The 24,484-nt window shown below is 42.4% G+C and overlaps 1 protein-coding gene across 1 annotated transcript; it reads right to left on the bottom strand.

The window, feature by feature from the left end:
- Window positions 1–2,809: 2,809 nt before the first annotated feature.
- Window positions 2,810–22,821, bottom strand: c2h6orf62 (chromosome 2 C6orf62 homolog). Its single transcript, XM_068001433.1, has 5 exons — window positions 21,393–22,821; window positions 8,815–8,991; window positions 7,345–7,470; window positions 6,400–6,534; window positions 2,810–4,242 (listed from the first exon to the last, which is right to left on the bottom strand). Exons 1-5 carry the CDS (start codon window positions 21,519–21,521, stop codon window positions 4,117–4,119), a joined length of 693 nt encoding a protein of 230 aa, XP_067857534.1. The 5' UTR covers window positions 21,522–22,821; the 3' UTR covers window positions 2,810–4,116.
- Window positions 22,822–24,484: the final 1,663 nt, after the last annotated feature.

Raw genomic sequence — 24,484 nt, 5'->3', positions numbered from 1 at the left:
CACTTTGTAGATTGTGCTTTCAATTCAGTTATCAGAAGTCCATGTTTAGTCTTACTTGCCAAAAAATAAAAAAATTGCACTGTAAGCCAAATAAGTTTTAATTTAAAACTGCCAGATAATGCTTTTCTTTATATCTCAGGGCACTCAAATTTCAATACGCTATAGTAAGTCAACCTGTTTCAGACCAGCACCATTCAGTCCAACTCATGCAAGAAACAAGAACAGAAAATTCAGGCAACATTCAGCAGGTCTGTCAACAGCTGTGGAGAACAGACATATTAATGTTTTCCAATATGGACCCTTTGTCAGAAATGGAAGACTCCACACCTGAAACATTAATTTGTCTGTTCTGTCCCGAGTCTAACTGACCCGCTGTTTTTTGTTTCATTTCCAGTGTCTGCAGTATTTTGCTTTTACTCTCGTTAGCCAAGTTTGGTTTATGAGCAGGGCCATTCCATTGTAAGAATACCCAAGGGGGAAAAAGTTAGTGAAATACCGTAATGCAATTGAAAGTAAGAAAAGGGAATTGTTCAAACATGGCTAGTTTCAAAGTGGGCATTTTAAAGTGGTTTGAGCATACCTGATTATATGTTAACTGGCTTCACATGATGCTTTATGCTTCCATTGGAAAACCACTATGGAAATATGTAAAATATCCATGCTGAATGCCTGCCTTATAAAGAGCTTAGTTCCAAGTGAGGCTGAGGTTTTTGGATTTGGGGGACTGACATTTTTCCAAAAGTTGATCTGTGGCATTTCTTAGGCAAAATTTTAACAAGCCTCTCTTCCTGGAATTGTCTTTGCTGGTTTTTCACTAATTCTCCGTCTCACTCCCTCCACACCTGTCATTTCTCTCATTATCTTAACCTGAATTTGAAAAGTAACATACTATCTTTCCTTCTGTACACATCTCACAGTCACTTCCACAAGATCAGTATAAAAACAGAAAATGCACAACAGGCCCATCACCCGGTGAAGCAGAAAGGCCAGGTCAACAGTTACGTGCGCACTGTTTATCGGACATGAGTCCTAAAAGCATGCAGTGGATTACTAGCATACAAAAGCTTAATCCTGTCTGAAATTGCTCTGCTATTTTGGCACAGAAGCTAACCCATTTATTTTAAACAGGTTAATGTTTGGTAAAATACCACAGAACTCCTGACCAACACGTTAAGTGTCCATAATCCCACTGTAGAGACTTCAGCACAAAATCTAAGCTGACACTTCAGTGCAGAACTGAGGGAGTGCTGCAGTTGGAAATGCTGTCTTTTGGATGAGACGTTAAGCCGAGGCCCCCGTCTGCCCCCTCAGGTAGACGGAAAAGATCCCATGGCACTATTTTAAAGAACAGGGGAGTTCTCCCTATTATCCTGGCCAATTTTTATTCCTCAATCATCACTTGAAAAAAAAAATCTGGTCATGGGATCTTGCTGTGAACAAATTGGCTGTCATGTTCCATATTACAGCAATGACTACACTTCAAAAGTACTTCATTGGCTGTAAGGAAAATTGGGACAGACTCATTCCTTTCGCTCCCATGTATATAAAATGATATGGGGAGTGAGCAGAAGTGTGGGATTAGACTAGATGAATTACAGAGAAATACACCCCTCTTTCTGAGCCATTAAGATTCGATGATTCTAACCGGTAGTTCTGGACCTCAGGTGATATCTCCAATACCGTATAAGAGCAAAAGTGTTTTAGGATTTAAAGTTATCCTTTTAAAAAGCTCAGCACTCTTCAGGATGGTGTGTTCCAGATTAACAGACAATTTGCCAACCATTTAAGTATCAATCAGCACTGATTTTTAAAAAAACTATTGGGAAACATTTTATGGTATCCAGGTTATGAAGACACCTAGAAACTTAACTGAAGTCCACAAAACACCATCTTAAACAGATATAGTAGTATGCAGAGAACTGCTGAGAAGGTCACTTCATTGGCCACAGACATCCAGTTGTCTAGGACAATGGACAAGAGAAATTTGGTAATTTCAGAAAAAAGAACCAGAGTTTGTAGCTAGTCTGTTCCCAATGACATTTTAGCTTGGTAGATAAATGTGAAAACCTAGTCATCTCAGCATATTTTAAGAAGTTTCAAAATAATTCAACCCACCTAAGAAATTGTTATCTCTTGATAATGTTAAGTCAACAGCTAACAAAAATGAAATTGCTACCAGATTTTGTTACAAGCTTGTTTAAAGTTTTATTTTTAATTATTTTTAAAAGTAGCTATTTTTAAAAATTGATTTTTTATGTTGATCAAGGAGAAAATACCATGCACTGAGACTTGAAAAGGTTTCCACTTCTTGTACCTTGTGCCATGGTCAAGCATTCTCAGAACAGGAACAATACAATTTAGATTTACACTAAATCTGCCTCCTAAAAATACATCTCAACCCAACCTTGGAAGAGCACTAGCTACGACCAGCTACCATCCCAACACTATTAGTGTATAGTGGGCAGTTTTCTGCCGGACCCCCACCTATTAGGAACCATGATGAATGCCCACACTTTCTTCACGTAGCAACCTTACAGGCAGCAAACAGGGGGAGACTTTCATCCAGTCAGTCGGAGCTGGATTCCAACCCTGGTACCAGACATAAAATCATGTTTAATTGTTGCCTCCACAAATCACCTTGATTTTTTTTTTTACTTTGTGGGATGTTCCTCGTTAACAGGTTCTTATTACATGTTAATGTGACTTGACACTTTTTACTAAACCAACCAGTAACTCTAGAAATATTAAAATGGTGTGTATCTACAGTTGTTACAGTATTTCAACCACTAATTAAAACCACAATTCTGAATATGGATTAAAGATTTATTTTCATTTTTCCAATTTCAACAGAGGGTGAATACAAATTTGCTACTGATTAGCGCTGTTCTTATCTGAAGTGGCAGGCATGCATAAATAACCCCAGAAAGCTCAGACTTCTTACAGCTCCACAGAAAAGCTTTTTCCCCCTTTGATTCATTTCGGTAGCCTGCCTCACGTTAATTGCACAAGCTCAAAATCAAGTCTTACAAACAATCCCCTTAATAACCCAATTGAAACACTCCAGAAGTTTTTTTTTTAGAAGCAATTTTAGGTACATGTTCTTGTATGCAAGTACTGGTAATTTTTCGTTAGTCATTTTATTAACTTTTACACAGTTGTGCTACCAGCAACCAGCACATTGTGCACCATCCATAACTGTTTGACTTTCTACCTTCATTTTATAGTTCCCAACCTCACTTTCTAGATAAATAAGCTGCTTCAGCTACAGGAAAGCTTTTTTTTTTAATTCCAGTAACATTGAACTTCAGTGACAATTTTGTAGCTGTTTAGCTACTTGAGACTCCAGTTCTGTTATTTGCAGAGTCTGCCCATTATTAACCTGCTAAAATCTCCCCAAAGAATAGAAGGAAAACTCCTTTGTACGTTTATATAGCAACTCAGGGAAAGAAATCCAAAAAGAACATGCCAGTAAACTCAAATGTAGCCCACACAAGGGCCTACATTACACAAGAGATTTTTAAATGAGTACTTTAAGATTTCTCCCCCACCCCACCCCCCCCTTTTCAGCTGCTTATTGTCACCCTATTAAATTATGACCAGTATGTGCCCAATATAAATTTCTGTCAGGACCATAATGATAGTGCTTTCAGCTTTAAAGCCCTTCATCTATACAACATCTGTAAGTTGTATCCTTTAATTGCTGAAATCCTTGTCAAATGCACTTCTCACCCTAACATTACATCTTATAACATCTACAGTAATTGTCAGGGTACATAACCAGCACAAACGAGAAGACAAATATGTACATTTCAGGTATGTATGCGTCAATGTAAAACAATCTCTTCAAATTTCACCTTTTTTGTTTTCCAAGTGGAGTTGACACAATGCAGATTAACTGCAAAGCAGCCTATCACAGTGACTGTGCAGGTAATAACTTAAAAAATAAAGTTCTGAGATATACATAACTGGAAAAAAAAAATTCAAGATGATTATGCTTTGTAACATAGACTGTTCTTTTCATAAGTGGATTATCATCTTAAACTCAGAAATAAAGATGAAATGTGAGTTCACTGTTGTTGACTCTTATGGTCTTCCCTATTTTGCTGGCTGTTGCCCCTAATCTGGCATGTAGGGACGGAGGTGCTCCTCAATGGTTCCAACCCCCCAATGGGTGAGCTGATCCTGTGGCAGGTAAAGACAGACACTGCACAACTTGAAAATTATGGCCTTAGTTTTTGGAGTCTGCAAAAGAAAAAAAAATTCCATGACTGTTCACTGTCACATAAAAAAACCCAATTTATTAATTTACAATGCAGCTGCACATTAAATCTAAACCAAAGCTAGGTCATTGAAGTACTTGCATGCCCTAATTTCAAAAGTCAAAATACAGAAATTGAAGAAATGCACTGATTTTTATTATGAGCAGTTACCTGATAGAGATTATCTGGGTGTTTAAGGGAAGTGTAAGGGACAGTACTTTCAATGTAACATATTAGAGCATAAGAAATGAGATCAGCAGTAGGCCATCTGGTCCCTCGCGCCTGCTCCGCCATTCAACAAGATCATGGCTGATCATCTACCTCAACGCCATTTTCCTGGACCATCCCCATATTCCTTGATGCCTTTAATATCTGGAAATCTATCTATCTATCTGTTTTGAATGTACTCAATGACTGAGTCTCCACAGCCCTCTGGGGTAGAGAATTCCAAAGATTCACCACCCTCTGAGTGAAGAAATTTCTCCTCATCTCAGTCCTAAATGGCCTACCCCATATTACGTCCCCCTTTCTCCAATCTAGTCAGGTAAAAAGGCATTTTTTAAAAAGCCAAATTTGAGACATTTGAATGTTTAATGTTATTTTGCACTTCCACAGAGACCTACCATTTTGAGTCCAAGGTTACCAAAATGCATCTTAGTTGTCAGCTACGGGACAGATCACCAGATGAGTCCATAACAGAAAGGTGCAAAATGGCTTGCTTTGCCACCCTGGATGGTGGTAGCAAGGTCTCCGAGAATGAAGCATGCATTACCACCTCAGTATTGGCAAATGCTGAGCTTTACTATTCCAGGGACCAGAAATTAAACTTCTGTGGAGGAAAAAAAAAACTGGGGTGGATGGGTAGGGAAAAAAAAAATTGAAAGTATTCACTCTCACCACATCCAGCATGATAGCATTTTGAATGTTGTAATTTTGGTTTGCCTATACTGATATGCATGTAGGGCACCCCTGCATACAAGGCACAGCCTAAACCCAAGGTCTCCCCCAGGAGGAAAACAAGGCACAGCCTAAACCCAAGGTCTCCCCCAGGAGGAAAACAATTGCATGCAGGTCACAAACACCAAATTAAACACTCGCTTTCTTAAAAAAAAACAGGTTTGGCCTATTTGAATTAATGATAGTATAATGTTTATGGTGGCACTTATTCAGGTTTGGAATTTGCTTTGTAATTGCTAGAAACAAAAAAAAAAATCTATGCATTACTTTCCACTGAATTCATGAGTCATTTATTATCAGTTGTAAAATTCCTTCCAACTTGATTATTTTCCCCCCTTTCAATTTTCTCTCCATCCCTTCGGAGATCTCCTTCACAGAGATTTGGTTCCACAGGCAGAGGTCACCTTCCACTACCTCATCCAAGATGCCCTTATTCATGTTTAAGCTTTGATAGCAAGTGCCAGCAGGCTACCTGCTTCTGGAGAGTACAGCATTGTCAATCCCATCTCGGCCAGTGTCCATCCACACACACTGGGAACTCTCACCGTAGAGTGATCAGGAGCAAGAACCCTGGCTGATTTTCCCTTATCTAACCAAGACACTCTGGAGCCAACTGCAGCACCGAAGCTGAGATCAGTTACTTCAGCATTGACTGAGGGTCCAACATGAAATGGAGACTTAACCTCAGTCTCAAATTCAATATTGAAGAATTTATTTTCTATCATCCAAAAATCAGGTTATTTTCAGACTTTGAATATGTGAAAATGGCATCCTGCCCAGCTTCTTTCACAGCAAGCATTTCTGCAAAAGCAACAGCTCAATGAAACGTCAACAGAACAAGTCAACAAATGCACTCAAATTGGAACTGACCAACACAGGTCCTAGAAAGTTAACTTAGTGGTTCTCTGCATGATTGCATATAATTACTGTCACACAAACTGCTAGCCAGAATTAACAGCACAGCTCTATCAATGTGCCATTAAAATGCTTCTACAACAGTCCACAAAATAACAGTTAAAGAACATGCACAGCATGAAATGCAAATGAATCAGGTTGTAAACTCCGATGGTTCTCAAAACAATTAACACCAGCTGCAACGCCACTATTTTCACCTCTTATTTAAGCAGTAGCTGAAACGGAATAGATTTAGGAAAAACATGAAGCCAATCTGCATTATACTCACCTGCAAGTGCTGACGATCAATGAACAGAAAGATGGACTGGCTAGGGTTGTTTATGATGAGTCCTGCCTTATCCTTCCGGCTAAGTAAGTGCAGAAACTGTTTCTCATAATCACCATGATGAAACTCAAACTTGGCCTGCATGCACAACAGCAAATATTTAAAAATAAAGTAATATTAAAAAACAGGATTTGTGGCTCAGCCACAAGCTCAACAAGTATCTGGTGAACAGCTGAACAGACAACAGGGAAGTCCCAGGTTCAATTCCTGATTCATGCGAGTTAACTGATTTCAGCTAGGATGGATGTAGGGATACTGCAATTGTGTCTCAGCACCTCTACTCAGAAAGGGGAACATCTGCCAGGACTCCTGCTCCTGGGCTCTATCCAGTTACCCTTGCTAGAAGTGTATGTATGTGGACTCCAGATGAGGGGAGGGTCAGGCTTGGCCATCACACCCCATAATCAAATAACCTGCATGAACTCAGTCAAGATTCACAGATGAATAATCCATTTCAGCAAGGTGTCACATGGTGCCCAGCACCTATGAAACCACCCAGCATGCAGTCAACACTGCCAGGAGGGGCAAAACAGAAAAAACAAGAAAAAGATTCATCTACACAGTATCAGTCAAAACAACATTGCAAGTACCACAAAACAGGTATCCATTCCGTCAAAATGCAGGTGACATTTGAGTGATGTTTGAAATGAATCCCATATACTCAAAGAAATCATCTGCAACATCAATCCAAAGTTCAAACCACATTTTGTCTAGAGTGTATTTAAAACATGAATTCTGTACATAAATCGTTGAACCAATTAAAAAACAGCTGGCAATGTCGACAAAGCTTGGCAAACTCATAACCCAGATCAATTTTGCAAAGAGGAAAAACTATATGGACAGAATTCATTCTACATGCTTATGTACCAATGAATAAAGAAACAGTACCTGAACAGGCCTGAAAGGCTCACCATCTGAACCCTTCCACTTGGAGAACAGGAGACAGACCATCTTCTCTATATCATTCCGTGGCCAAAGGATAAAGTCCATCTCCTGAGTACAGCCAATTACATCCTGAGAGGGGGGAAATTCCCACATAGGCATTAAACGGGGTTCACATCAGAAACAGCAACCACAAAATTTCAGTGATGTCAATCTGAGTTATTTTTCTTTGTCAAGTTTGATAACTTTGGTTGTAGTTCAGGGTACAAGATAAGCTAGAGGTCAGAGGCACTATGCATTTCCAACAGCTGCTTTCACTATTTTTTTTGGTCTCAAAGATTGAAAGTATCTTGTATTTCAGTGCCAGTCTACATGTGCAACGCAAGAATCGATATGCATTATTTTTGTGGAGTAGTTAAGAGTCTAACCTACATGGACGACAAAGTTTAGTCACTTGTTGGGTTAAATTGCTCCCTGCAGATGATCAGGTTGCCGTGGTCAAATTACTTTCCAGGTTACCTTTGTGGTTAACCAGCATCTTGACCTTGTAGGGTCAAGAGCAGTCTTGACACTACAAATTAAAAGGAAGTATCTGGGCAGTTTATAATGCAAAGTTTACATCTATTTGAAATTACTGTATTTGAAACCACTTTGGAACTGCAACAGGTGCAAAGCCCACTATTTCAAACAAAGCAAGAGCGTTTGGGAAATGGCTGTATGCACTTTTGAAGCAGGGCAACTCAAACGTCAAACTAAGACCTTCAATTTGTATTGGATTATTATTCAACACTCATATTCTGTGGTTGTTGAAACTTGGACCCACAGTTATGTTGTTGGGTCTATACCTCTCTACTCAGGCAAAATAGATCTGTGCACACATATTTACATCCATCTGCTCACTGGCATCAAACTGCTGGTATAGCATTGTTAGTGCCAGTAAAATAAACTAACAGGACAGTCAGCTCTTCATTAATTAAAAATAGAGGCAGTCCAGGAAACTTTTGAAAACATCAAAACTAAAAATTAAAATATATTTGCTTGGTACTGCTGATCTTGCAGTGCATCTGATAAATCAAATCATGCTGAGGATCAGCTGTCTTAAACTGGAGTTACACTAGATTCTGTATTGGTGAGATACAGAAACCACAGCAAATCAAGATAAGGTGTGCGTTAGAACGGATAAATGGTTATACACATGCAAGAGTATTAATAGCTGTTTGGGCTGTAGACCTTATCTGTTGACAAAAGATCTACACCCAGAACATGAATCTACTTTTTCTCTTCAGATAATGAAAGAGCTCTGTGTTATTCCAGCATTTTCTGTTTTGATTTTCAGATTCCAAGTTTTTTTCCTTTTTTTTTGTAGTGTCACCTTATAGCAGGCTCACAGATGAGACTATTATGTGCTGGTCTGAAAACAAACAAACTTGAACCTTTTTAAGAGTCTACTGAACCAGAAAGTTTCATCCTACTTACCCTGCGCATGGACTGGTAGCGAGGTGCGTGAAGCTGCACTACATCCTTCTGCAGCAGCTCTATGGAACTGTCCAGGGAGTAGCTGGACTCCCGTACGCCTTTGAGGATATTTTCTTCATAGTTATTGGTCATAACTGGTACCACTTCAGCCACTTCAAATAGTGCCGACTTTTTCTTCTTAAAAACGTAACACCAGTGTCAGAATTCTTGAAATAAAGGACCAATTTTCTATCTATACCATTTTAAAATTTCTATTCTTAAAAACTATAATGCTGACTATCTCACAGGCAAAGTATAGAAACAACCTATGGTACATCAACCTATAGTACAACCTAAAAAGAAAGTTTAAAAACAGCTAATTGTAATATTCGGATTCAGTGATGGTCCAGCAGTTAGCTCTTTTTGAAAAAGGGATTAAAAGAACACAAGAATATAACTTCTTCATTTCACAGGGCCCAAGTTGATTATTGAGCACAGGATCTGTAAACTGTTGAAGAACTGTTCCAACATGGTGCAAAATGCTAACCATTCTGAAGGAATAAATCAATATGGGACACTGTTTAACCACAGCAAGAAATTCTGGCACTTTAATAACTTTGAACAAGGGAACTTATAAAACTAGACTATATTATTCCTGGTTAGTTTACCAGACTTCATTTTCAAACTTGAAGACCACAAAATGCTTAAAATAACTCAACTGATAATTTACTGCACATAATCATGAATATAAAGGAATGATTTCCAGTTGAACCATTTTCAAAAGGAACCAAGATTACTGCATTGTAGGGAGGTAAAATAAAAATCAGCATGGGAAAGAAGAATTGAAGAACGACAGAAGGGATTAATTTAATCCAAAAGAAAGAATTAATCAAATGGTGTGCACAGGTGCGATTTGGGGGGGGTGGGGTGGAAAGAGAAAAACAAATTACACAGAATTACATAGAAAGTACAACACAGAAATAAGCCACTCAGCCTATCCAGTCAGTGTTGTTTATCTTCCATATGAACAGTAGTCCTATTCCCATGTGCCTGCTGTTCCCATATCCCTTTATTCCCCTTTCCTTCAACTATCTGTCTTTCTATCCAATTCTTAAATTCTGACATGGTCTCTACTCCAATCATTAACTCCAGTTATACATTCCACGGCTTCAAGGGCACAGGCCCCTCTGACACCTCAAATGCAGGCAGCATGAGTCCCAGCTCTTCACCGCTAAATTCTGCGCTCTTTTCTGGGGCAGATCCCTATGTAGGATTGGCAACTGTAGGTCCCAACCGTTGGTCACAAAACAGAAGCATCTCGAGCTGACAGAAGCCTGGTTAACTGCAGCTAATCATGACATGAAACAGGATAATGTATATTAGAAAATGGTTCGACATTTCGGAATCCTGTAATTTTAATTAAAATATATATCATGATTGAGCATGAGGCTCTTGTAGCAGAATGCAGGACTTTGAGGCCACAGTGTAAATCTTGATTTCAACTATCATTCCAGCTCGATGGCTAAGTTTCATAACACTATGTGATACAGAACTCACATTTTTCCTGTCCTGACCAAAAATTAAGAGGGAAAAAATGCACACCCTGTGAGGATTCTCTTCCACCAACACTAACACTGGCCATTGGAACAAATGTATAAATAAGAAATTTAATTTTATCTTCATGATAATTTGATTAAACTGAAGGTCAGAAAGTAAAGTTTCCCGACATAAATGATTTTTTTTTTCAACATTAATGTTATTAGCTTCAAAATTATAAATAATCTTGAGATAATTATGAATACAGCAGAAAAGACTAGCATGAATAACCTACTGGCAGGCAATAAAATAAATGAATTCCCCATATCTAGTTCTCTCCAGTAAGCAATCACTATTTAAAGTGTTGGATACTGAAACCAATTGACAGCAATGTCTCAAAGAACTGAGACATCCGCACCCATGAGGACGGCCTCAACCGGGATCTTGGGTTCATGTCACGCTACACGTTACCCCACCAGCGAACAAATGTTATCTGTTTTTAATATAATGGGTCATTTGCTGGCTCTCTCTGCCTTCCGGATGTTTCTGCCTCTCTCTGTGTTTTTTTTTTCTGTTTTTTTTCCCTGTTTGTTTTTTTATTGAATGTGTATTCGGAGGTTCTGCAGGTAACACCTCTCTGTCTGAACACGGTGATTGCCTTGGCAACGGGCAGTTGCAGGGGCAGTCTGTAAACACCATTTATTATTGTTCAATATGTATAAATGCGTAGGCTTCAAGGAGATCTTGAAACATTTGCCTGAGGAAGGAGAAAATCTCCGAAAGCTTGTGAATTTAAAATAAAATTGCTGGACTATAACTTGGTGTTGTAAAATTGTTTACAATTGTCAACCCCAGTCCATCACCGGCATCTCCACATCATGACTACCATCGACACCACAAACTGCCGGCTCACAGTGGAAAGGATATCCAAGAAGATCGCGCATTTAGACACAGACATCAAGTTTTTACAGAGCTGCAAGAAAGCAGACAAGATCCCGAAAGGACTCCAGATCACGAACCCACTCAAGTCCACATACAACTCGGATTACGCTGAGAGACTCTGCCGCCGTACCTCTCGCACACTCCGCAACCATCTCATACACCAACTCTACAGCAGACGCCACAACCTCGAAACCAAGATAGAGTCCATACTCTCAACCTGTACTCAGGACACAGCAGACCAGCTACGTTATACCGCCAAACAGACGAGGCAACGGAACTACGCTGCCTACATGAAAACCAAGAGCAGGAAGCTTGAGAAACTCGGCATCACCACCAGCAACGACCAAGCTTCCCCTGGTACCACGGTTGCAACCACAGGGAAGTCTATTGTCAATTTATCCGACCACACCCTTCAACCAGACGAAATCGAAGTTCTCAGCCGAGGGCTCAATTTCTGCCCCACTACCAAAATGGACCCCACTAGTCTCGCGGCGGACACAGAGGAATTCATCAGGAGAATGAGGCTCCGGGAATTCTACCACAAACCCCAAGATTTCAGCAGCGAACCCAATGAGACAATCGACGATCCGGAACAGCAGACAGAGGGATCCGCGGTACAGCAACCGAAGAGGAAAGAGTCAAACTGGACTCCTCCGGAGGGTCGCTGCCCTCAGCTGGACATGTATGCTCAAGCTGTCAGGAAATGCGTCAATGCCAGATTCATCAGCCGCACTCAGAAGACAATCCAGAATGTCACCCGAGCACAACGCAACGCCATCAACGCTCTCAAGACCAACCGCAACATCGTCATCAAACCAGCGGACAAAGGAGGAGCCATAGTCATACAGAACAGAACAGACTATTGCAAAGAAGCATACCGACAACTGGACAACCAGGAACACTACAGACGGTTACCCGCAGATCCGACCAAAGAACACACCCACCAGCTCAACAAACTGATCAAGACCTTCGATCCAGACCTTCAAAGCATCCTACGCATTCTCATCCCACGTAATCCCCGCGTGGGAGACTTCTACTGCCTCCCAAAGATACACAAAGCCAACACACCCGGACGTCCCATCGTATCAGGCAACGGAACCCTGTGTGAGAACCTCTCTGGATACATCGAGGGCATCCTGAAACCCATCGTACAGGGAACCCCCAGCTTCTGTCGTGACACTACAGACTTCCTACAAAAACTCAGTACCCACGGACCAGTTGAACCAGGAACACTTCTCACCACGATGGACGTCTCGGCACTATACACCAGTATCCCCCACGATGACGGCATCGCTGCGACAGCATCAATACTCAACACCAACAACAGCCAATCTCCGGAAGCCATCCTACAACTCATCCGCTTCATCCTGGATCACAATGTCTTCACCTTCGATAACCAGTTCTTTACCCAAACACACGGAACAGCCATGGGGACCAAATTCGCACCCCAATACGCCAACATTTTCATGCACAAGTTCGAGCAGGACTTCTTCACTGCACAAGACCTCCAACCAACACTATACACCAGATACATCGACGACATTTTCTTTCTATGGACCCACGGCAAGGAATCACTAAAGAGACTACACGATAACATCAACAAGTTCCATCCCACCATCAAGCTCACCATGGACTACTCCTCAGAATCAGTTTCTTTCTTGGACACACGAATCTCCATCAAAGACGGGCACCTCAGCACCTCACTCTACCGCAAGCCCACGGACAACCTCACGATGCTCCACTTTTCCAGCTTCCACCCTAACCACGTCAAAGAGGCCATCCCCTATGGACAGGCCCTGCGAATACACAGGGTCTGCTCAGACGAGGAGGAACGCGATGGACACCTACAGACGCTGAAAGACGCCCTAGTAAGAACGGGATATGACGCTCGACTCATCGATCGACAGTTCCGACGGGCCACAGCAAAAAATCGCATAGACCTCCTCAGGAGACTAACACGGGACGCAACCAACAGAGTACCCTTTGTCGTCCAGTACTTCCCCGGAGCGGAGAAACTACGCCATGTTCTCCGCAGCCTTCAACATGTCATCAATGAGGACAAACACCTCGCTATGGCCATCCCCACACCTCCACTACTCGCCTTTAAACAGCCACCCAACCTCAAACAGACCATCGTTCGCAGCAAACTACCTAGCTTTCAAGAGAACAGCGTCCACGACGCCACACAACCCTGCCACGGTAACCTCTGCAAGACATGCCAGATCATCGACACAGATACCACCATCACACGAGATGACACCACCCACCAGGTGCATGGTTCATACTCCTGTGACTCAGCCAACGTTGTCTACCTCATACGTTGCAGGAAAGGATGCCCCAGAGCATGGTACATTGGCGAGACCATGCAGACGCTGCGACAACGGATGAACGGACACCGCGCAACAATCGCCAAACAGGAGGGTTCCCTCCCAGTCGGGGAACACTTCAGCAGTCATGGACATTCATCCACCGACCTTCGGGTAAGCGTACTCCAAGGCGGCCTTCGAGACACACGACAACGCAAAATCGTCGAGCAGAAATTGATAGCCAAGTTCCGCACCCATGAGGACGGCCTCAACCGGGATCTTGGGTTCATGTCACGCTACACGTTACCCCACCAGCGAACAAATGTTATCTGTTTTTAATATAATGGGTCATTTGCTGGCTCTCTCTGCCTTCCGGATGTTTCTGCCTCTCTCTGTGTTTTTTTTTTCTGTTTTTTTTCCCTGTTTGTTTTTTTATTGAATGTGTATTCGGAGGTTCTGCAGGTAACACCTCTCTGTCTGAACACGGTGATTGCCTTGGCAACGGGCAGTTGCAGGGGCAGTCTGTAAACACCATTTATTATTGTTCAATATGTATAAATGCGTAGGCTTCAAGGAGATCTTGAAACATTTGCCTGAGGAAGGAGAAAATCTCCGAAAGCTTGTGAATTTAAAATAAAATTGCTGGACTATAACTTGGTGTTGTAAAATTGTTTACAATTGTCAACCCCAGTCCATCACCGGCATCTCCACATCAAAGAACTGAAGTCTTCATCTCCCATAACAGAGAACAAACTAAAGATGACCCTAGTCATCAAACTGGGCCTCCAGACCAATCAGTGATACAGCTCTCTGACCACTTTCTCATCTCCACTCTCCTTACGTCTGGCCCAAAACCCTCGACTGTCACTTTCTATCCCTAGGGAAAAACCTCCCCCCACCCCCACACAAGCAGCCTAACTATGACCTCCCACCCGTGATGACACTGATACCAGTCAAGCTTCGCCACAGCAACCTCAACTCCACTTTCAATACCCTCAGCCTCCCTGCATCGCACCTCCAGTACGAGAACTACTTCCACATACTCAAACTTGTATGTTCGTGGTGAATAACCAACCAGGCAGTCCACTGCCAAGTCTGACTGAATCACCGAATGCTGCATTGTTGCTCCCTCTCCTCGGCCAAAACTACTCCACGATGCATTTTGGTCAGAGGAGAGGCAATATAAACTAAATGGTACAATTTTTAAAAAGGAGGGGGGGGGGGGGGGGGGGGGAAGTACATACAAAAATCTTTGAAGGTGGCAGGATAAGTTGAGTAGGCTTTTAAGAAAGCATACAGGATACTTGGCTTTATAAACAGATGCATAGAGTATAAATGCAAGAAGTTATGCTAAACCGTTATAATTTCCCACTCCTCTGCGATAAATTTCATCTGCCATGTGTCTGCCCATTTCACCAGTCTATGTCCACCTGAAGTCTGTTACTATCCTCCACACTGTTTACTACATTTCCGAGTTTTGTGTCATCTGCAAACTTTGAAATTATGCCCTGTTTACCCAAGTCCAGGTCATTAGTATGTATCAAAAGGAGCAATGGTCCTAATACTGACCCCCTGGGGGACACCACTGTTTACTTCCCTCCAGTCTGAAAAACAACTGTTCACCATTTGTTTTGTCTCTTAGCCACTTTCGTATCCATACTGCCACTGCCCCTTTAATTCATTACTTCATCAGAGAACTCAATCAAGTTAGTCAAACACGATTTGCCTTTAACAAATCTGAGCTGGCTGTCATTAACCCATATTTTGGGTTAATTTTCTTCCCAGTGACAATTAACTTTGTCTCAGATTATTATCTCCAAAGTTTCCCCACCACATTAGGCAGACTGGCCTGTAGTTGCTGGGTTTATCCCTCTCCCCTTTTTTGAACAGGGGTATGACATTTGCAATCCTCTAGTCCTCTGGCACCATTCCCATATCAAAGGAGGATTGGAAGATTGTGGCCTGAGCCTTCGCTATCTCCACCCTTACTTCCCTCAGCAGCCTAGGATGCATCCCATCCGGACCAGGTGACTTTTCTACTTTGAGCACAGCTAGCCTTCCTAGTATCTCTATCTATTTTCATCCTATCCAATTTCTCTACTATCTCCTCTTTTATTGTGACATTGGCAACATCTTCAGTGAAGGCAGATGCAAAGTACTTATTTAGTTAGTAACTCAGGTATGCCCTCTGCCTCCGCAAGAAGGTCTCCTTTTTGGTCCCTAATCAGCCCCACCCTTCCTTTGAAGGCTTCCCATTGCTCATTTACAGTTTTACCTACCAATCTTTGATTCCAATCCATCTGGGCCAGATCCCCTTTCAACTCACTGAAATTAGCCCTCCTCCTGTTGAGTATTTTCATATTTGATTGTTCCTGGTCCTTTTCCATAACTAATCATCCAAAATATATCCTCACATACACAAAGTTCCATACCCCATCTTCTCCAAGCTCCAATGACTTCTCATAATGGACTATGAGAAGCGTGACGGGTTACACCCGAGCAGGACCGGGACCAATGTCCTCGCGGGGGTGTTTGCTAGTGCTGTTGGGGAAGGTTTAAACTAGAGTGGCAGGGGGATGGGAACCTGAGCGGGGAGTCAGAAGGAAATAAAGTTGAGAGCAGCAAGAGAGGGGAAGACCCAGGGGAAATCTACAATACAAATAGTACAAACAGTTGTTCAAGAACAAGTGAAAGAGAAAAGCGTAGAGCAGCGGAAAGAAAGTGTACTTTAGGCACGAGAGATAAAATAAAAACTAGAAGGTGCAAGGCGATTAACCCAGCATCAAAGCTGTGGCAGGGGGTTGGGAACCTGAGCAGGGAGACAGAGGAAAGTGTGTCAGGAAGGGACAGAAGGTATGGAGAAAAAGGTAAAGTGTTAAAAAAGGAAAAAGCAGGAACTAAGTGTCACAAAACATATTTGAAAGTTCTTTATCTGAATGCACGTAGCATTCGTAACAAAATGGACGAGTTAACGGCACAAATAACGACGTATGGGTATGATCTTGTGGCCATTACAGAAACATGGCTGCAGGGTGACAACGACTGGGAATTAAATGTGCCAGGGTATTTAACAATCAGGAAGGACAGGCAGGAAGGAAGGGGAGGTGGGGTGGCTATGTTAATAAGGGAAGGAATCACTGTAATACAGAGAAAAGATATTGGGACAAAGGATCAGGATAATTAAACAGTTTGGGTAGAGATAAGGAATAATAAGGGGAAAAAAACACTCGTGGGCTTAGTATATAGGCCTCCTAATAGTTGCAACTCTGCTGGAAGAAGTATTAATCAGGAAATAGTCGGGGCGTGTAATAAGGGAACAGCTATAATTATGGGGGATTTTAACTATCATATTAACTGGACAAATCAAATTGGGCAGGGCAGCCTTGAGGAAGAGTTTATTGAGTGTATAAGGGATGGATTTCTTGAGCAGTATGTAACTGATCCTACAAGGGGGCAAGCAACCTTGGACCTGGTCCTGTGCAATGAGCCAGGATTAATTAATAATGTCCTAGTTAAGGATCCCCTTGGAATGAGTGACCATAACATGGTTACATTCCATATCCAATTAGAGGGTGAGAAGGTTGGTTCTCAAACAAGCGTACTGAGCTTGAATAAAGGAGACTATGATGGTATGAGAGCGGAATTGATTAAAGTGGACTGGGAAAATAGTTTAAAGGGTAAGACGGTACATGAACAGTGGTGTTCATTTAAGGAGTTATTCTACAACTTTCAAAAAAAATATTCCACTGAGGAAAAAAGGGTGTAAAAGAAATGACAGCCATCCGTGGCTAAGTAAAGAAATTAAGGATAGTATCCGACTAAAAACAAGGACATATAAGGTAGCCAAACTTAGTGGGAGGATAGAAGATTGGGAAGTCTTCAAAAGACAGCAAAAAGTAACAAAAGGATTGATTAAGAAAGGGAAGATAGATTATGAAAATAAATTAGCAAAAAATATAAAAACAGATAGCAAGAGCTTCTACAGTTATATAAAAAGAAAAAGGGTGGCTAAGGCAAACGTAGGTCCCTTAGAGGATGAGACCGGGAAATTAATGGTGGGAAACATGGAGATGGCAAAAATGCTGAACAAATATTTTGTTTCAGTCTTTACGGTAGAGGACACTAAGAATATCCCAACATTGGACAAACGGGGGGCTCTGGGGGGGGGGGGGGGGGGGGGAGGAGCTAAATACGATTAAAATCACTAAGGAATTGGTACTCAGTAAATTAATGGGACTCAAGGCGGATAAATCCCCTGGACCTGATGGCTTACATCCCAGGGTCTTGAGGGAAGTGGCAGTAGGGATTGTGGATGCTTTGGTAATAATTTTCCAAAATTCTCTGGACTCGGCAAAGGTCCCGGCAGATTGGAAAACTGCTAATGTAACACCGTTATTTAAAAAGGGTAGTAGGCAGAAGGCTGGAAATTATAGACCAGTGAGCCGAACATCTGTGGTGGGTAAAATTGGAGTCTATTATTAAGGAGACAGTAGCAGAACATTTGGATAAACATAATTTAATAGGACAAAGTCAGCATGGCTTTACGAAGGGGAAGTCATGTCTGACAAATTTGCTTGAGTTCTTTGAGGATATAACGTACAGGGTGGATAAAGGGGAACCAGTGGATGTAGTGTATTTAGACTTCCAGAAGGCATTCGACAAGGTGCCACATAAAAGATTATTGCTCAAGATAAAGAATCACTGGATTGGGGGTAATATTCTGGCATGGGTGGAGGATTGGTTATCTAACAGGAAGCAGAGAGTTGGGATAAATGGTACATTCTCGGACTGGCAACCAGTAGCCAGTGGTGTTCCGCAGGGGTCGGTGCTGGGTCCCCAACTCTTTACAATCTATATTAACGATTTGGAGGAGGGGACCGAGTGTAACATATCAAAGTTTGCAGATGATACAAAGATGGGAGGGAAAGTAGAGAGTGAGGAGGACATTAAAAACCTACAAGGGGATATAGACAGGCTGGGTGAGTGGGCGGAGATTTGGCAGATGCAATACAACGTTGGAAAATGTGAGGTTATGCACTTTGGCAGGAAAAATCGGAGAGCAAGTTATTATCTCAATGGCGAGAAACTGGAAAGTACTGCAGTACAAAGGGATCTGGGGGTCCTAGTGCAAGAAAATCAAAAGGTTAGTATGCAGGTGCAGCAGGTGATCAAGAAGGCCAACGGAATGTTGGCTTTTATTGCTAGGGGGATAGAATATAAAAACAGGGAGGTATTGCTGCAGTTATATAAGGTATTGGTGAGACCGCACCTGGAATACTGCATACAGTTTTGGTCTCCATACTTAAGAAAAGACATACTTGCTCTCGAGGCAGTACAAAGAAGGTTCACTCGGTTAATCCCGGGGATGAGGGGGCAGACATATGAGGAGAGGTTGAGTAGATTGGGACTCTACTCACTGGAGTTCAGAAGAATGAGAGGCGATCTTATTGAAACATATAAGATTGTGAAGGGGCTTGATCGGGTGGATGCGGTGAGGATGTTCCCAAGGATGGGTGAAACTAGAACGAGGGGGCATAATCTTAGAATAAGGGGCTGCTCTTTCAAAACTGAGATGAGGAGAAACTTCTTCACTCAGAGGGTGGTAGGTCTGTGGAATTTGCTGCCCCAGGAAGCTGTGGAAGCTACATCATTAAATAAATTTAAAACAGAAATAGACAGTTTCCTAGAAGTAAAGGGAATTAGGGGTTACGGGGAACGGGCAGGAAATTGGACATGATTTTAGATTTGAGGTTAGGACCAGATCAGCCATGATCTTATTGAATGGCGGAGCAGGCTCGAGGGGCCGATTGGCCTACTCCTGCTCCTATTTCTTATGTTCTTATGTTCTTACTATGAAAATTCTCAGAAAGTTGACTTGAAAATTCTCAACCCTTTTTCAAACCCCTCCTTGGCCTCATCCTCCTCATCTTAATGATCTCCTTTTGCCTTACATCCTTGTCCATAACCTCCACTCCTTTAACACTTGGTTCCATCACACGTAGTCACTGTTTCTTTCTCCACAGATACTGCCCGACTTGCTGAGTATTTCCAGCATTTTCAGTTTTTATTACACGTGGCCACTTGCTCAGCCACTACTCCTCCTCTAAGTTCCCAGTTTTGCCTCCTCCCTGCCTGCTTTCAAAAACCTTCTCAAAACCTGTCTTCTGCTGTGCCTTTGGTTCCACACCCTAGCTCTCTCCCGTTTTCCTACTTTCCCTTCTGCTTTGTCCTCCTAATATAACACACTGAGATTTCTTCCTTCATGTGACAACATGCAAGATATTGTAAAGCTGACTACTGTACTCCACAGTACTAGGTCTATTGTAAGGTAAGGAAAGGAGTGGTGCAAAACCTCAAATGGAGAAGTTAATGAAAAAGATGGAAAAAAGGTACTTTCAACATAAAATATTCTGGCCTGCAAGTAAAAGAAAGACATTAATTAGATATAGCGGTGGATTAATAGCACGTGATTCTTGTGGACTAAATCTAATTTATTTGCATCTATGTACAATTGTGTCAGAGTTGAGCTGACTTGGCTAGAAGATAAAGTAAACAAAGAATCCACAGAATTCTTCATGACTCTAATTATTTGCTGACAGCAGTCACCATTGTTGAGAAGAAACATTGGCATTAATGGACTAGTAAAAAAAATTCTCAGAATTAGCAAAGAAGTTTTAAGAAAACTGGCTAGACAAGAAGAAAGATGATAAATTATAGATGAACATATTTAGAATGCACTAAATTAGCAAATGATATATTGGTCTTTGACCTGATACACAAACTTAAAAGGGGAAGATTACAAGATTGATGTTGATCAGAAAAATGTGTAGGATGGGGAAAAAAAAGCAATGTCAAAGGATTTGAAGAAAATCAACCAGTGGATCAATGATCAAATATACCATATTTGGGAAGGTCAAGTAAACAGATGAAATCCACTTTAACAAGTGAATGAGTAAGTGTTGATAAAAGCAGTGCAAGATATTTACAATGGCTTTAGATGTATATTTTGGTCTCCACGGTATGAGATGGCTCTAAAACAAGGCAAGCACATTAGAGTGTATTGCCAGAAATGTAATGTAGATATCACAAATCTCGGTGGCCAAATCACCAAAGAAATATTGGAACTTGGGACTACAAAACATGCAGAAATGGAGATAGGAAGGGAATAGCAGGATAAGTCATGAAAGGGCAGAAGAAGCAACAATGCTAGATCACAAAAATGGAATCCATCCTACTTCTAAGCAAGTTTTCTGAAGACAAGTTGAAGTTTTATCCACAGTTGGTATAATGGGTGAAGCAATTTGCGCTTCATATCTAAGCTAAACTGACAGTGTAAATCCAGAATTAGGGCCCAACCTAACTTTGGAGCAAAGCAGAGTGAGATTCCCTGGGACAGTCACACACCATATGGAGTGTAAATTCAGTGCAGTGTTAAGCCTGGTTTACAAAGTGCTCAGAGGGTCCACTGTAACCTATAAACATTTTATAAACCCACCTAATAGCAGGAATTATTCCTTCCCAGATTTCTAGAGAGAGATCTGTGCACGCCTGGATTCGGACATGCATAGAGCTCTCCCTTCCCGACATAACTGGTACAACTCCAGCCAATGTCAACCAGGCTCTGCCTAGCTGGAACCCGCACTAGTTATTCTGAGAACAGGAACTGCAGTGTAAATGCGCTCTAATATTACATCCTTTATATAAACTAAATCAAACTACCTTCTCTCATTCCACATAGATAACAATTTCACATCCAGTGGGTATAAACAGTGATAAATTTCAGTACTGCCAGATGTGTTAAGATAAAATACCTACCTTATCTTTGAATACAAAGGCAATGTACATCTTGAAGTCAAACTGATCTGCCAGAGATTCATTCTTCTTTCTAAGTTGAGCACGCAGTCGATTCAAAGTCTGGTTCTTCCGAGAGTGTGGGTCGCCCATTTTATTTGGATGAGTGGCAACCCTCTTTCTAGCTTACCAGAAACTGACAAAACCTAGCAAGGGCAAATTCTCTCAAAAGAAAACAGCGCAACAGAATAAAAAAAGTCTGGTAGTGCTAACTTAAAAAAAAAATCTACCACAACTACAAGATCAGAAAGTCTAAAACTGTGTTGTGCAAAAACTTAGGATAAATGTAGGCCAGAGTCCACTCATGATAACAGTCCCTATATATACATGGTTTCATGGGAGTGCAGGGAATTAGACTTTGTTTTTAATTCACATTAACAAAACCTACAAACCAAAGCAATCCAAATTAATGCCAGATTTTAACCCGCTGAACTAAAACTAGTTTACAATGATGGATGCCAATGAATCTAACCAACAAATTAAACACCTAACTGTAATCCATGTGTGCCCAAAGATGACACAGAAATGATGCAGCCAGATCCCATGTTTACATACAAGCCAGGTTTTTGCCTTTTTACACAAAAATCTGCCTGAGAACTCTACCTACAGCCCCTGACATGGCTGTCTTCGAACATATTGGACTAGGTTGTTGCTTTTTTTTTTCCTTTTAATTTTTTTTTTGCTTTAAGGACAGACAATAAAAGGGAAAGAGGAGGATTGCACTGGCACATCAACTACATGGCGCTGCTCGTTGGCACCTGGGCAGAAACAAACAGAAAACCAAGCAAAAGGCATTTCTAACTTTATCAAAGAGACGGGTTCAATCAACACCATGGTGGCAAACCTTTACCCCGTTTCCTGACATTTCCCTGCACTGAAAAACAAAACAAAAAAAAATTAAATCACTTGTTTATCATGTTTGCTCGTTCAGACCCTCTCGCCCAGGCTCAGCTGTTGAGTTTCTGCTGCTGCTGCTTCTTATTTATTTTTTTGTTTTGACTTTCTCTCTTCCCTCCTTTCCTAAGCTATTTATATATATATATAAAATATATATATATATATATATATTGCAAACCAACGTTCAATATCACTCTCCGCCCATGTCAAGAAGAGACCACGAACCCGGTCAAACCCGTCAGTGTGAGCGAACCGCGCTCTCTGCGCTCTCGGTCACCCATAGTCGTAAAGCGGGCTATCGGTTGGAGAAAAAAGCGCACAAAGAAGCGGCCGGGCCTTCGGGTACTGCGGCCGGGCCTCCGGGTAGATCTATTCCCCCTCTCTCAACGCTCAGTGTAGATCCCTGGCCTGCTCCTTTCCTCCCTCTCTCTCTCTCTATTTATGTATCTGTCGGCCTTTCCTGCTCTCCCTCCCCCTCTCTCTGCCGCTCACTCCGTTCCCTCCCGCCCGCCCTCCGCCGCTCCTCAAACTTCCTCCGCCGCCGCCTCCAGACCAGCGCAAGATGGCCGCGCTGACGTCACAACCCACTCATTTGCCTTTTTTTAAAAAAAGACTATATATATTTTTAAAAAACTAACATCTTATATTAACGTACAAAGTTCGACGTGCATTATTATTATCATTTTCTTTTTTAAAAAATTCAAGTTTAGTTTCAAACTATGTAAATAGGTTTGGGTACGTCACGGCACGTCACGTGTTGTTTTGCTGACGCCCCGAGCGTGACCTTTGCCCTTTCAAACTGGTGACGTTGGCGTAAATCAGCGGCGCCGGTCCGCTCGCAAGTGGAGTTTGATATTTCTAATATTATTTCAAAAACAAGCGTGTGTGTCACATTCAGACATTTCACCGCAGAATGGAGGATTAAAACAGCGTCCTGAACCGGAGGGATAAAGTTCAGGGGGTCAGACTAGTGAGTGTGTGAGGAAGAGGAGGAGGAGTGGATCAGGTCAGACTAGTGAGTGTGTGAGGAGGAGGAGGAGTGGATCAGGTCAGACTAGTGAGTGTGTGAGGAGGAGGAGGAGGAGTGGATCAGGTCAGACTAGTGAGTGTGTGAGGAGGAGGAGGAGGAGTGGATCAGGTCAGACTAGTGAGTGTGTGAGGAGGAGGAGGAGGAGGAGTGGATCAGGTCAGACTAGTGAGTGTGTGAGGAGGAGGAGGAGGAGGAGTGGATCAGGTCAGACTAGTGAGTGTGTGAGGAGGAGGAGGAGGAGTGGGTCAGGTCAGACTAGTGAGTGTGTGAGGAGGAGGAGGAGGAGTGGATCAGGTCAGACTAGTGAGTGTGTGAGGAGGAGGAGGAGGAGGAGTGGGTCAGGTCAGACTAGTGAGTGTGTGAGGAGGAGGAGTGGGTCAGGTCAGACTAGTGAGTGTGTGAGGAGGAGGAGGAGGAGGAGTGGATCAGGTCAGACTAGTGAGTGTGTGAGGAGGAGGAGGAGGAGGAGTGGATCAGGTCAGACTAGTGAGTGTGTGAGGAGGAGGAGGAGGAGGAGTGGATCAGGTCAGACTAGTGAGTGTGTGAGGAGGAGGAGGAGTGGGTCAGGTCAGACTAGTGAGTGTGTGAGGAGGAGGAGGAGGAGGAGTGGATCAGGTCAGACTAGTGAGTGTGTGAGGAGGAGGAGGAGGAGTGGATCAGGTCAGACTAGTGAGTGTGTGAGGAGGAGGAGGAGGAGGAGTGGATCAGGTCAGACTAGTGAGTGTGTGAGGAGGAGGAGGAGGAGGAGTGGATCAGGTCAGACTAGTGAGTGTGTGAGGAGGAGGAGGAGGAGTGGGTCAGGTCAGACTAGTGAGTGTGTGAGGAGGAGGAGGAGGAGTGGATCAGGTCAGACTAGTGAGTGTGTGAGGAGGAGGAGGAGGAGTGGATCAGGTCAGACTAGTGAGTGTGTGAGGAGGAGGAGGAGGAGGAGTGGGTCAGGTCAGACTAGTGAGTGTGTGAGGAGGAGGAGGAGGAGGAGTGGATCAGGTCAGACTAGTGAGTGTGTGAGGAGGAGGAGGAGGAGGAGTGGATCAGGTCAGACTAGTGAGTGTGTGAGGAGGAGGAGGAGGAGGAGTGGATCAGGTCAGACTAGTGAGTGTGTGAGGAGGAGGAGGAGGAGGAGTGGATC

The sequence above is a fragment of the Heptranchias perlo genome, chromosome 2, assembly GCF_035084215.1.
Source record: "Heptranchias perlo isolate sHepPer1 chromosome 2, sHepPer1.hap1, whole genome shotgun sequence".
In the NCBI taxonomy this organism is placed as follows: Eukaryota; Metazoa; Chordata; class Chondrichthyes; order Hexanchiformes; family Hexanchidae; genus Heptranchias; species Heptranchias perlo.
The sequence above is the reverse complement of the archived record's forward strand: the minus strand, read 5'-3'. Positions and strand labels throughout refer to the sequence as shown.